Source organism: Fukomys damarensis, unplaced genomic scaffold (genome assembly GCF_012274545.1).
Source record: "Fukomys damarensis isolate Sample0158 unplaced genomic scaffold, DMR_v1.0_HiC HiC_scaffold_30, whole genome shotgun sequence".
In the NCBI taxonomy this organism is placed as follows: domain Eukaryota; kingdom Metazoa; phylum Chordata; class Mammalia; order Rodentia; family Bathyergidae; genus Fukomys; species Fukomys damarensis.
The window spans coordinates 23,174,636-23,189,216 of NW_022900942.1; the positions used below are offsets into that span (position 1 = coordinate 23,174,636).

A 14,581-nucleotide genomic window follows, 5' to 3' on the forward strand; every position below is an offset into this window, starting at 1 on the left:
TTACTTCCCCAGGCCTGTACTCACCTCACTTTTCTGTGATTTCATTCAAACCAAGATTTCAACTACCATCTGAATGTAGAGGATCCTCTAGCTCTTCAGACATACCTAAATGCCCTGGTATCTCAAAATTAACACACTCAAATTCTAATACATCATATCTCACCCTCATACTAAGGTCAATTACTGCTACTATATTCTGCCTGTTGATTAATGAAATTATCACCCAAACTGGGAACCCCCAGGTCATTCTAACATACAAGAACCCTGTTGGTCTTGTTCACACTGTATCTGTATCACCAGTTCTTAATATGGAGGACATACTCAAATTACTTCAGGAGTGAACTACTCCTCCCATACCACACACACATATAATAATTAACCAAGACCCAACAATTCTGTATTATAATAATTCTCTTATGTCTATGGTTCTTCAATCCACACTGACCTCATACAGACCTTCCTCTCAGAGATGCCAGGTAGCACTGGTCTATCCCACCCACTCTTATTCCTGCTTTACTTCTCCTAATCTTCAAAATCTTCTCCTACCTACCTCCAGCCACAGTACAAGTGATTACTTCCCTATTTGGTATGCCAATCAAACTGTACAAACCTCAAAAGTAGCATTCTGTACTGTAATTCTCTCCTTCGCTCCTAGGCTGAACTTTCTGAGGTAAGGACAATACATACCACCATTTTTTTTAAGCGCTCACGCTTCTAACAGAGAACTTTATTTAGCACAAAATAATTCAAGAAATGTTTATTAAAGGACCCATTATGGCAGCCTCCAAGTCTCTAGTAGCTTCCTGTCCAATTCCTACCCACCAAATGATTGTCACCCTTGAACACAAATCTAATCCTGTCACTTCCTGCTTTACTGTTTATTGAGTCAAGTCCTTCCTTAGCAAGTGAGGTCTTTCATCACATGGCCCCAAACTCCCTTTTAGCCTCATCTCTTACCATTTTTCATTTCATCACCTAAAACTTCACCATTCCAAACTACTGACCATTCCTGACCCACATCCTGCCTTTTCATTAATATCTGTATACCTGACTTGCCCATTTCACACAATGCCAGTCTATTCACACAGGGATTCCTTCCAAAGAAGCATTTCCAGGGTCCACTTAAAGGGAGTTGGGTTTTCTTTTCACCATTCTGGTTTCCCAAGGCACTACGTAAATCTTTCTTTACAAGGTTTAATATATTATTTATGTAAATCTCCCCACTAGATGAAAAAAATCAACATTCAAAATGAATACATTCTGAAAGCTTCATAAAGTTAGTACAAATCCTCTTTTTAGACCACTTCTATCCCATAGCTATCATGAGCATAAGCATTTATTCTGTATATGAAAAAAAAATTGCTCTAAGAAAACTAAGTAAATAGGGGCCGGGGATTTAGCTCAGCGGTTCAGTGGCCTGCCTTCCAAGCGCAAGGACCCAACCGAGTTCAATCCCCAGTACCAAAAAAAGAAAAAGAAAAAAAGAAAAGAAAACTAATTAAATAAATATTCTATCATCTTCCTGAGAGTTACCACCCATAAACTAAACAATAGAAAGCAACAAAGCTCCACTGAAAACTGGGTGATAAGCCAGGTCCATTTACTAGCTCAAAGGATAGCCACAGTGAACACAGTGATGGAAAACTAAGGTAACTAAGTTTTTAAAATTTTATTCAAGTAAAAGACACATCATCAATCCCCCTCATAGTACTCCCCCTTGTCTTAAATACACTTACCCAGTCACTCTTGCCATTTTCTGAAGCAGTTCTGAAAGTCTTTTTTTTTTCTTTTGGTACCAAGAATCACTTAGGACATTACACTTACAAGGCAGGTGGCAGAATCACTGAGCTAAATCCCTGGCCCTGGAAGTCCTCTTTTGTGAGTGTCTTTAGCTAGAGTCTGTCATGTCTACCTCCAAGTCCTGAAGTGATCCAAAACTTTCAAATCTTTCAGGGTCACTTTGACTTTGGACAAGAGCCTAAAGTTTTACACTCCCAGATCCAGTGATCAAGGTTGATGAGGACACCCCTTAATGAGTTTTCAAGCCTGCCTTTCTACTGTATGGCACTCAACAGCAGCATTTACTGTATTTTTTATCACAACTGGTAAAGTCTTAAAAGAGGTCTTCCAGAATTGCTGCAGAATTGTGTTTAAAGTGAGGGGGAGTAGTCTGAAGGGGATAATGGCAAAGTGCCTTTTACTGTAATTTTTAAAAAATTTAAATATTCACTGTATATTTCAGTCATCCCCTGTATTACCATTTCAAACTAATATCTCTGCAAAAATCAGCCTTCCAAAGTCAAATTTGCAAACACCACGAAGAAGAGATAAATCTTCATTTTTATTCACCAATTCCTAACTGCAGTCCTGGTCCTCAAAGTCTACTGAATTAACTAGTGATATTCCCTGCAAAATCTATTGCTTCTATTTTTATAAATTGATCTACAATTTTATTACCCAAGCTATTATCAAAATAGTCAATTAGCTGGGCCCCAAGATAACATTAGTCTCTCTCTCTCTCTCTTTTTTTTTTACCTCCCACTGGTCTGTTTAGGCCTTTAATGGTCTCTCTTACCTAAACCACACAATAGTTGCACTTCTCCAGCTTCTCATCTCTCCCACTCCCCATTCATCTAGCACTAGTCCTTCTTAATTATATGGTGCAAATAAAACACTTGGGAACTTGTTAAAATCTTGGTTTTCAGTAACAATGAGGGGGGTCCTGAGAATCTGCATTTCTTATACAGCAGGGAGAATTCATGATGCCACTAGAGACCACATGTCAAGGAGCAAGGATTCACACAATGTGTCCTGGAATAAAAGGTTAGCATGCAGTCTACAGCAGGGCCAGAGGTCCATCAGGCACAAACTTCTTAAGAACAGGTTTCCAAGCTAGGTAAGTTATTTGACTAGATACCCTTTGATCCCTTTGGATACTAAGATTCTATGACTCCTCTGGGATATCCGAGAGGTCATCCCCCATTTTACACCAGGAAAGCCTACTCTAGTGTTACACTTCAATTACTGCATCACCAGTTCTGACTAGTACTGTAATTACCTACAAACTATCTAGTTTATTAGTGTATCCCAGTTACACCAATGATTTTAGAAGATACTAGGCAAGGGGTAAGTACAAATGTGCACATCAAAGTACTTCAGAGATAAATAAGCCCTACTACTTCCCACTCTCAGTATTATCTGTATACCAGCTGGGTCAATCTATCAGGTTCTTATAAACAAGAGGACTGTCAACTGTTGTTTTGTGTTGACTGAGGGTGGGTGGGGTATTATATAGATCTACAGAAGCAAAAACCAATGGCAGCTCCTAATTCTCTATTAGCAGATATAAACTTATCTAGGATATAAAATAAAGCATTCTAACCACACAAACCACAACACAATTCCTACTCTAGGGAATGGACTTTTGTGTGCCTTCTTTAGAAAGACATTATCCTCTTATAGAACTTTAGTAATTATGTATTTAGAATTTTGGTAAAAACACTAAGACCTGGTTAGTTATAGAACAAGGAATCACTGAGCTTCTGCTTTACAATCACAAGGGCCAGAAACTCTGCTCATAATTACATTACTGTTAACATTTTTGTTAATATCACTCTTGTAAAGCAGTTGGTACTGTTCTTATGAGTTAAATGAACTCTGTAAAAATTTTCACAGAGAGCAAATAGATGGTGAAAAATGCACAGTGGCAGGTAATTAGCCTGAATGCTGATTAGTTTGAATTATAAGTATTTTCATTTGCATTAGAAGTATGACCAAGACAAGGCCTGAAATTTTCTTTATGGTATCTGTCATAATTTAGTTTTAAAGCACTGGAATAATGAAGATTTTCTTTTGTTTTTATTTTTGTTTTTGACACAGGGTCTTGCTCTGCAGTGCAGGCTGGCCTTAACTATATGGTAGATCCTTGACTTATGAACTCGATCGGTTCCAGAGGGCTGGTTGTAATTCAAGTTCATTATAAGTCAATGCTCAGGTAATGTTTACCTGGGTACAGGCTACAGATAACAAGAGGAGGAATTAGGTCCATTAATTAATTAATCCAAACTGTAGCTCAGGCTGGCCTTGAATTTACTGCAATCCGCCTGCCTCAGCCTCTCAAGTGTTGGGATGACAGGTGTGCATGACTACACCTGGTCCAAAATGAAGTCAGTATGCTATAGGGATACTGCATGTGCATATCCATGTATATTGTAGCACAATTCACAATAGCCAAGACATGGAAACAGCCTAGGTGCCCATTAACAGTTGAATGGATAAAGGGAAAATGGTGTATTACATAACGTAATATTATTTAGACATAAGAAAACAAAATTATGTCATTTACAAGAAAATGAAGGGCATTGGAGGTGATCATGTTCTGGAAAATAAGCCTCAGAAAGATAAGTATCACGTTTTCTCTAATATGAGTAATCTAAAAAAAAGAATGAAAGTAGGACAACTATCATCAGACAAGAGGAATAGAATAACAGATGTAAGAGAGGGTAAAGGTAGAATCAATATGCTCAAAATATATGCATGTATGAAAAAACTACACTGAAACCCAGTATGTTATAAAGTTAACAGGTGCCAATAAAATATATCAAAAAGAAAACAGTAAAATAACAGAAAATCTGAGAAAAAAATTGTTTTAATTTTGGGAAAAGGAAGACCTTCCTAAGAATGCCACAGACTTCAGTTTTAGTGACTTGAAAAACAAAGCCAGTTTTCAAAAATATGGCTCTCAAAAAGATCTATAAACCAGTAGGAAAAAAAAAAAAAAAAGACATGTGGGCAAGAGATATGAACAAGCCATTCACAATAACTTACCAATAAATATGTGATCATGATATCTTCCCTGCCAGGTAAGTATTACCAATAATTATGTGGGGAAAAATGCTGAACAAAATTAAGAATTTCAAATTTTTCAGAGATTTTTGTCCCCAAAACTATTTACATCACCCATAAATACAACTACCATCTCCTATTACTTCCTACCTCAACACTCAATGAAGAACATATATGTGTTCATGTGTGTCTGTGTGTAAGAAAGAGAATGAATCTGCCAGATGTAGCAGTATTTATGCAGGAGAGTTCCTTGTTACTTAGAATTGAATATCAGCTGCACCCCAGCCATACTAACTTTCTGAAAGACCCTCAAGAGAAATCTCTCTTCTGCTGCAGTATCTGGAGTATACATTCAATATGCCAGATATACTGTTGTACTCGTGCACTTTTAAAAGTTCCTTTCCTCATATTAAAAATGAACAGTAATCTCTGAGAAATTAACTGATTCAATAGGTTATATAAGGGAAGCTAAACCTTTTGCATAAGATAAATTATTAAATTAAAATGGAAATACATTAATGTTACAGAGAATCTCTCATAGTCCTATATCTGGTAATTTGTTTCCAGAGTTCACAAACTCTTTTTGCTAATGGGAGCAAGATATTTTCTCCTCCCACCCCCCCAACCCCAGCCCCGCACCCATTTAGAGAGAGAGAGAAAATGAAGAAATTCAAAGAGAAAAATGAATGAATTCAAAGTAGTATATTTCATGAGACAGACTTCCAAAATCAGCACACAACAAAGATACCTGAAGAGTTGTTTAAATTTTTTATGTCTCACAGGTATAATTGTGAATATGTACTAGAATAATAAACTATGTGCAATGAATTGTGGGATGACATTTAAAAATTAAAATAATAATACAATGAATACTGAATCTTTTTAATGTGTATGCGTTTGGATGGGAATTTTTAAACATCTATTCTTAAATTTTTCTCCCAACTTAGTTCAGTGATTTCTTTTTCAACATTTCCCTTCTAACAATTTTAACTTCAAAGTACTACACAAACTAACATTGACTTTCTAGCACTATACCTCTCCTCAGCACACTGTCAAAAGTTCTGTCATAAATCCCCCAAAGGGTAACATCACTGAAGAAATCTAACTTCCTCTGTACAATGAAAATATCCAGCTGTTCCACTAGAAACTCCCGCCTTATAATCTGTCACAGTGATGTGCAACTTCTCAAAAGTACCAATTAGAATGAAAAGAAACTAGATAAACTTTGAAGTAATAGAGAAGCCACCAAATATGTGGGGCACACAAATGTTTAACTTTTATTTTGAATAATAAATATAAAGACCATCCAAGCACAGTAAGTTTACAAGTTCAAGTGTGGGAACACTGGGCACAGGATCAAAATCCTGGGTATTGAGGCTGTATTGCTTAGGGTAGAGCACTTGCTTAGCACATGTAAAGCCTGGGTTAGATTCCAACAGGAGAAAAAACAAAATTTTAAATTAAAAAAAAAAAAAAAACTGGATGCTTTTCTTAATTCTAAGATTGACTTGATCAATAATCTAGGGTCACACACTTAAACTTTTATGGACATATTTTCCTTATCTATAAAAATACAGTACAGATGTTGGTCTAAATGATCTCTGTGGAGTCTAAAATCAAAATAGAGCAAAGATTTCAATTTCTTTAAGTGTTTCTCCTTTTAGCTCTAGGCATTGTGAGTTAAAGTCAATTAAGCAACACATTTTGTACATTTGGATCCCTCTAAAACAGTTATTACAGTAAACTATAAAGTGGATCGTGAAGATAATTTAAGTCAATTTAAGAAAAGACTAACTTTTAAGAAAGGACTATTAAATTCATCTCAAACACACTGAATTCTACTTTGGAGAACAGGATTTGCAAAGATAGGGTAAATCAAATATTATGTATTTTTAAATTTCAATCTCTACAAAAAGGTCTGCTTTGGATGCAGTCCTCAGACTGTCATGTATATATTAGGTCCAAGACCCCTTCTCCATAAGAAAAGACATTTTAACCATTTAAAAGACCACACAGGGCCGGGATTTAGCTCAGCGGTTGGGGTGGCCTGCCTGGAAAGCACAAGGACCCCAGCTCGATCCCGGTACCACAAAAAATAAAATAAAAAAAGCCCACACACAGGTCTTAAGAGAATTTAAAACAGCTACAACTTTCAAACCTCTTCTAAAAAAAAAAATGCTGCATAGTGGAGCCTCAGAATGTTGGGAGAAATCTTGCACTTGTTCTACTCCAACTGTATTCTTCTACAGAAGAGGCAATCAAAAGCTAGGAATAGTTAAAATTAATACTCAACATCATATGAAGTTTCCCAACTCTTAGTTTCTTTAGAATGTAGTACACTGTCTTTCATTCAGGTGATGAGATAAAAGGGTTCAAAATCTTTCCCAAAGTTCTATTTTTTGGAAAAAAAAATTACACACAACCACAAAATACACCTCCAATCCTAAGGTACCACAAAGACAACTCAATATACACAGATGGGAAAACCTAATTCCTGAGGAATACATAACAAAGACCAAAATTCAGATAATAATTAAATATGCAAAGAAAACAAGTACAGATCATACTTTCTTTCACTATGCCTGGTATTTATAAAGAAAGCTCCAACATTTGAATATATTATTAACTAAGGCAGGTATATGAAAAGATTCATTCTTTTACTGTTCTTCATCAGCTATGAGTCAGAATACATAGCAAAAAAACACAAATCTCTTCTTGCTTGAAAAGAATGTAGAAAATAACAAGAAAAAATATCAATTTTATCAAACTTCACATTTCTGAATAAATTTTTTGCTCACTATTGAAAGTCCAAAACTAAATTATTTTAAATTTTATTCACTCTTTTAACTGGATGATGGAAATTAGACTAATTTACTTTTAGTCAAGCTTCATTTTAAAAGTACATGCCAAAAATTCTGAATATTTCTTGTTTGCCTTTGCTAAAGTAGTGACGCTTGTAAACTTATAAAACATAAAAATAAAGAATTTCACTCAGGTCCTTCACAATGTGCTACAACCTTAGTCCTTTTTTTAAATTCGGAGACAGGGTCCCCATAGTTTGCCCAGGCTGTGCTCAATCCTCCTGCCTCAGCCTCCTTCCAGAGTGCTGGGATTGCAGGTGTGCACTAACACCCCTAGCTTGCCCAGTTTTCAATACAACATCTAGGTCACAAATACAGAGACCACTAAAGTGACACCTAAACAAGACACTTTATTCTATCATTACATACATCTTATGATAAATTTTTAAAATCTCAAATATAAAAATATACAGGGAAAAAATTATTTTAGTATGAATACGGTCTTATGGGATGATTATGCTTTGCCACATTTAACATAGAACAGTACACTACACCAACTCATAGTAACACAATAAAACCATTCTGCCTCTAAAATTAAATCATAATTCTTCATTAATCAATAACTGTTATTTACTTGATAAAAAATACAGTATCACACAACTTGAAAGATCTATTTCAGTTAACCAAATACCCTCAAGTTCTTTAATCAATGTATCATTAAAATCTTTTCTTTCCAGATCCTTAAGTTTCAATGTATTAAAACTTTACAAGAGCTCAAGTTGTATATAAATCCAGTCATACAGTCTTATATTATAAATACATAATGTGTTCAATGACTCCACATGACCAATTTTAATTACACTATCTTTAGAAAACCAAAGGTAAGTATAAAAAAGGGTTTGATCTAGAAGCACAATGAATGACATAGGCCACATTTAAAACCCTTCATTACTATTGTTCCACCGGATATATGTGATTAAAGAGGCAGAGTGGGTTCTAGAAGGTGAGATTTTAAAGAAAAAAATAAAGGCTTTATTTTCCCAGTCTGTTTCAGATATTTCCTCTTTTTCAATGTCAAGTGTCTTTAAAGGAATGGTTTTTCTACTGAGGATCTTTCCACTTTCACAGTGTAACTAAACCCTTTTCCTAACCAGATAGACCGGCACATAACAAAATCATTAAATCTATGATGCCTCATTTGACAGATGTCTCACTAAATTCATATCAAAATTGAGGTAAGAGATGCTTTTGAGAAAAAAGGACACTGCTAATTCTAAGAAAACTTAGAATTGCTCTCAAAGTCCACAAGTGCACTCAAGTGAAACAAGATATTAATAGTACATGGCACACCCAAAATCTCCTGCCATGGGAGAAATGCCTGTGTCTGCATGTGTGTTTAACACATCCCTGGGGACTCAAACAGGATGGAAGGCTCAATGAAGAATCAGGACATGCAGCACCAGCTGCTTAACAAAATTCCACAAATTCAATTTAACAAATGTTAAACAAAAATGCCAAGTATTGTATGGTTGTATCACATACAATGTTAGTAAACATCATATCGCTAATAAAAGCTAAATTCAGGCTTCAAAGAGAATGACAAATAACAAACATATCTTACACACACACACACACACACACACACACACAACATCACTTCTAGATAACTAGGCATTTAAGATAATCAATTTAACAATCTTTTTCTCTTTTTCCAGACAGGTATTGAACCCAGGACCTCCAATATGCTAAGCATGTGCTCACTAAGTTTCAGACCCAGCCCCAATTTGACAATCTTACAGCAAGAAAAAGACACAATTTTCAATCTGAATGTTTACACAAATTCACTCAGACTCATCTTCTCTCACCACCAGTATTTTATTGAGTAAAAAGCACACACCGTTCTAAGAATAAGTATGATGAATATAAGGGGGAAGAACTTACTCTCAATTCTATGCTAACACATTAATTATAAAAAATGGTACAAGAGTACAGTAACACCAATAAAGTACTATCATCAGTGTACATGTAACTTGATTTTAAAATAAAAAATAAATATGATCTTTAATGATGGGTATTTTCAGTACCTTACCTGTAAAAGGACATCAAATAATCACAGCTCCACTCTCAAAATTTATCCACTTTTCAGGTGAAGTATTAATTCCTTACTTCCCAATGAAGATTTACAGTTTAACAAATGAGTCTTGCTTAAATACAAGAATAAAGAATTGTTTAGGGCTGGGAGTGTGGCTCAGTGGTCAAGTACTTGCCTTCCATGTGTGAGGCCCTGGGTTCAATCCCTTGCACAGGAAAAAAAAATTACTTAAACTTTATTTCAGTTCAATTTAAACATAGTATCACTATTTGCAACTAAAATATTTAGAAATATTAGTAATTTTCTAGGGGGATTTAGCTCAGCAGTAAATAGCCTGCCTTGCAAGCACAAGGTCCTGAGTTCCATTCCCCCCCACAACAACAACAAAAACAGTTTAAACATTAGTACTTTCTACATTATCTACTATTTGCCACTCTTGGTTCTGTACTTTGTAAAGGTAACATGATAAAAATACAATATACACATTTTACAAGAAACACCATTCAGAATGAGAGGATAATATCACTGCAATATCCACACACAGTACACTTTTTTAATATTTCCAAGTGAAAATTTTGAAGTGTAAATGAAATTCACCATTGATTGATTTATGGAAAGTAGTATAAATTGCAAAACAAAATATCCCAGCTCTACTCTTGGCTCTACCAAGGACTGAAAAAAAAAAAACACAAAAAACAGCAAAAGTCAAATCTCTGCACATCAGTTTCTCCTGAAAAGAGGACTGACACCAACTCCTCCCTAATAATGTTTTTTACAGGACAGATGAGATAATTTATGTAAAGCCCTTGTAAGATTCTAAAGATAAAATTCAAAGCTGAATAGATGTTATCAAACCATAATTACAAAAAGAGCATGTACTTTACATCAAAAAAAGGAAAGATAAAAATAAAACTATAAAAAAGTAAGATATAAAAACAACAATAATAAATTTAAATTCTTTGTACTTAAAAGGCCTGTTCAAGGGCTGGAGATTTAATTCAGTGATTCCACCACCTGCCTTGCAAGTGAAAGATCCTAAGTTTGATCCTCAGTACCAAAAAAAAAAAAAAAGGGCCTGTTCAAGCACACAGTGGGGTCATGTGTTCAAACCACATTACTCAATACTGCTGTAATTATAGTAATAAGAACCTGCTTGTCAATATTACAACTTAATGCTAAACCATCCCTTTTTGGTTTCCATGTAGGAAACCATGTAAGGGTTGATCATTCCCAGAAGAAAGAAAAGACAGTATGAGAGGGGTAAGAAGATTGTCTGCCCAGGAATCCCAAAGAGTTCCATGTGAAAACATCTTGTCCAGGGGTCAACAGGTACCATGTGTGTGCTCTTCTGTCAACATCCTTTCTCCTTATTACAGTTTGAACTGAAATAGCTAGACCACACTAGACCTAAAAGGTAGTAGAGTCAAAAAATATAATTTAATACTGCTCTTGCTCAATAACACAGGCTTCCCAGAGAATCTGAAACACAAGCTCATTCATGTTTAGGAGTCCTTAACTTCTTACGTCAGGCAATCTAAGGTCTTGAATTTTTTTAACCTAAAGTTACACTTTCAGGCAAAATTTAAGATGTCTTATTTTAATAAGAAATTAAATGTTAACAATTTAATTAGCATACTCCAGACAAATAACTCCTTCAAATAAAACCGTTTAATTTTCCATATTTTAGAAACAGCTAAGAGACTGGTTGCATGATAGGTACAATAACACTTTTCTAACAGGTTTTCATTAACAACCCTGTAATTAGATAGCACTTCTACTTCATTAAAGACTTTGATTTTCTTTTACCCAAATAAATATTTAACCATTTAAAACAACCACAAACGGCTTTCAAAGCCTTTAAAGAATAACCCAAATCAGGTTATAAATAGAAAAATTTAATTGAAAGTTGACCCTCAAAAGCATTAAAGTTCTGTGCTGGACAAGAGTGTCTTTAAAAGTAGCTGACCAGATAAACCAGACAGAAAATAATGAGCTCAATTTAAATATAAGAAAATATTCAAAAGGCCTTAAAGGCAATTTCCCTTGTGATCCTTGGCTCCATTCATACATAAAACAACATGTAACAATAAATTCAAAAATAAATTCTATAAAAACCAGGTAAACAATTTTCCAATACCATTTTAAAGGGTGTCAGCTAAAAAGAAAAAACATTACTCTCTTCCTAGGAAAAGAATTAACTACCAAAACACTCTCCTTTGGGGTGTCAGATATTCAGCAGCACACAGCAGTAATTTCTAAGAATTGCTTCAGCCTGGTACAAAAACGTTTACTATATGTGAAATTCTCGCAATGTTCTGGTGAGATCACCTTAGAGTAAGGCCTTTTTGTTCACCAATATCAAAACTTCCTTGCAAGAGTTCAAGTGGATTCATTATATGCTAAATTTTGTTCTATGGCAAATGAGTATCAGCACAGAGACATCTGGTATATTGATTTAGGCTTAAAATAAAAAATTAGACATGTTGTAACAAGCACCTTCTTTCTAGAACACTTGTACACTGGTTAATATTTAAGAACAGACTGGATACTATGTGCTGCATCCCCGCTTTATTAGCTAGGTTTATGAGCATACACACAGAGACACATATATATTTATGCCATGCATATAGAAATAAGGCAGTAAGTTCAGAGTAACAACTACTGCTTTTTATAAACATTAAAACAAAAAAGATTAAAGTGGCCAGACCAGCAATTTAAGATTTAACCAGAAAAAGGACTTGTCACTTTCATTGAGATAAATCAGAAAAACAAAAACACCACTAATCACTTAGAACATTTTAGACACTCTTGAGAAGACAATCAAACAGAATCAAAGATTTAAATTTCACAACTCTTGACATCCAAAATCTTCCCATGGTCATCTATCAAGATCACATATCTAATCATGAATAAGGGATGCAGAGCTCCTTCCATATTAAAATATGCTCAGATAGTTTATTTCACACATCTTGTTTTACATGTTCTTTCCTTCATGTAGTTTTTAGTTATAAGGGCACTTCTGTCAAGATAACAAAATAAATATTCTCCTTCCAAGTGTGAAAGTCATGTTTCTATACAGTCTTATTTTGCAAGTTAGATGAGCCATAGGACAAAAGGATAGAGTAGTTGCTCCAACATTTAAAAAAAAAGTCCCCTATTTTCTAGGCCAAAAGCTTAAAAGGTGTATCACTTAGCTGAGATATTCTCTACAGATATTGCAAATTCTACTGTATTATGATTTGGTTTCCTTTGTACGGCAAAGATTTATCAGAAATCCACCTAAGAATTTCAGAAAAACTTCAATAAAACTTAGAAGAACATTTCAACGGGGTTGCTATATTTCGATGTGGGAGCAAAGATTTCTTCATTCAAAGTAACTAACCTAAAACACAAGTTAAATCAAAACATACTAAATCTGAAAGAAGAGATACAGATTAATGGAGTTGCTAGTAAGATATTCCACCATCATCAACCACCTAAAATCTAAAGTCTGCAAACAATTCTCCTGACTAAATTCCTCTATGATAACTTAAGAAATTTCTTATCACTAAGAACTTAATTCAACTCAGAAGAGAAAAAGGATGCAACCAATTTATAAAGTTCAAATACAATAACCAGTATCTATCAACCTAAATTAATGCCAGCCGAATCTTTAGCCAGAAGAAAAACATTACATTAGTCATTCCTAGTCAAGAACTTGATCTGGTACCAAGAAAAAGACTGCAGAGGACTTGGGGTCACATTTGAAGAGATAGTAAACACTTAAATTCTTATTGTGAACCCTACTGCAGGTCCTATGTCCATTGACAGTTCTAAAGAAACAGGCAAAGCCATTTTTGAGGTATGACTCAAACTTTACAGAGTAAACCGAAATAAAGCAAAAACAGTGTGCTGGGGAAAAATATTACTAAAAACAACATCTTATTTGTTGGGTATCTAGTGAGGACTCCATTGGTAAGTATGGCAGAGTGGCACAAACAAGGGCATAAATTGATAAGGAACAAGCTCTTTGCCTGTACTTACAGTCTATGAATGGTATGGGGAAAGCCTTATGTAGGAGGAGTATTCTACAACATTTCTGTCGGTCATTTTACTTTTAGTACTATGGGCACGTGACAGTTTACCTGAAATTCCAAACTACCTAAAAGTGAACAAGCCCAAACCGGAGGAGACACATTAAGAAAGCAACCTTAGTATAGTGCTTTCAGGAATATGTATCTGCTTCCTGTACTTCCTGGTGATTCTGCCACCTCCTTACCTTGCTCTCCAACCCCTGAGACCTCGAGATTGACCGAAACTCTCAGATTTAAAGATTGCTCGATTTAAGACAGTTCTTACACAGATTGTATGTGAAAGCTAAAAAATAATATCAAAGGAACCGGGAACTGCATTTATTAGTGGGCTGGGCAGGTGAATCACTTCTCAGTTCCTGCCAGTGTTGGAACGCACATGTCAACGTGCACAGGGTTTTCTTACCTGCATAGAAGCGGATAAGGCAGCCAATCTCTGAGTCCATGCCTTCTTCCTGTACCCTCCACAGCTCCCCAAATCCTAACTGGAAGAGGTAGTCATTTTGGATCTGCAATGGCTTCTCGTCCGCTTCCAGGCGCCGGGTGGTCTCTCCGTGCAGCTGCACGTATAGGGTGGGCGGAAGAGGTCCAGTCTCCAAGGTCGCTCTGTTCCTCCCCGGGATCGAAAGGGGTCCCCCGGGGGCTGCCACTGCTGCCACCGCCACTGCCTTCTCCTGCGTAGGCCCTTCCAGATCCGCCCCGTCCGGGCAGTCGACGCCCCCCGAGGCTTTCTGCTGCGGCCGAGGCGGGGAGGCCGTCGGAGAAGGCGGCCG

At 35.8% G+C, this 14,581-nt stretch overlaps 1 protein-coding gene across 1 annotated transcript in view; it reads right to left on the reverse strand.

Moving 5' to 3' along the window:
* The window catches only part of Phlpp1 (PH domain and leucine rich repeat protein phosphatase 1), a gene marked incomplete at its 5' end in the record, with an annotated part of 207,033 nt that extends 192,452 nt beyond the window's left edge, over positions 1-14,581 (reverse strand). The window contains one exon of the mRNA XM_010644887.2: positions 14,215-14,581. Coding sequence (XP_010643189.1) covers positions 14,215-14,581 — 367 coding nt within the window. The remainder of the gene's footprint in view (positions 1-14,214) is intronic.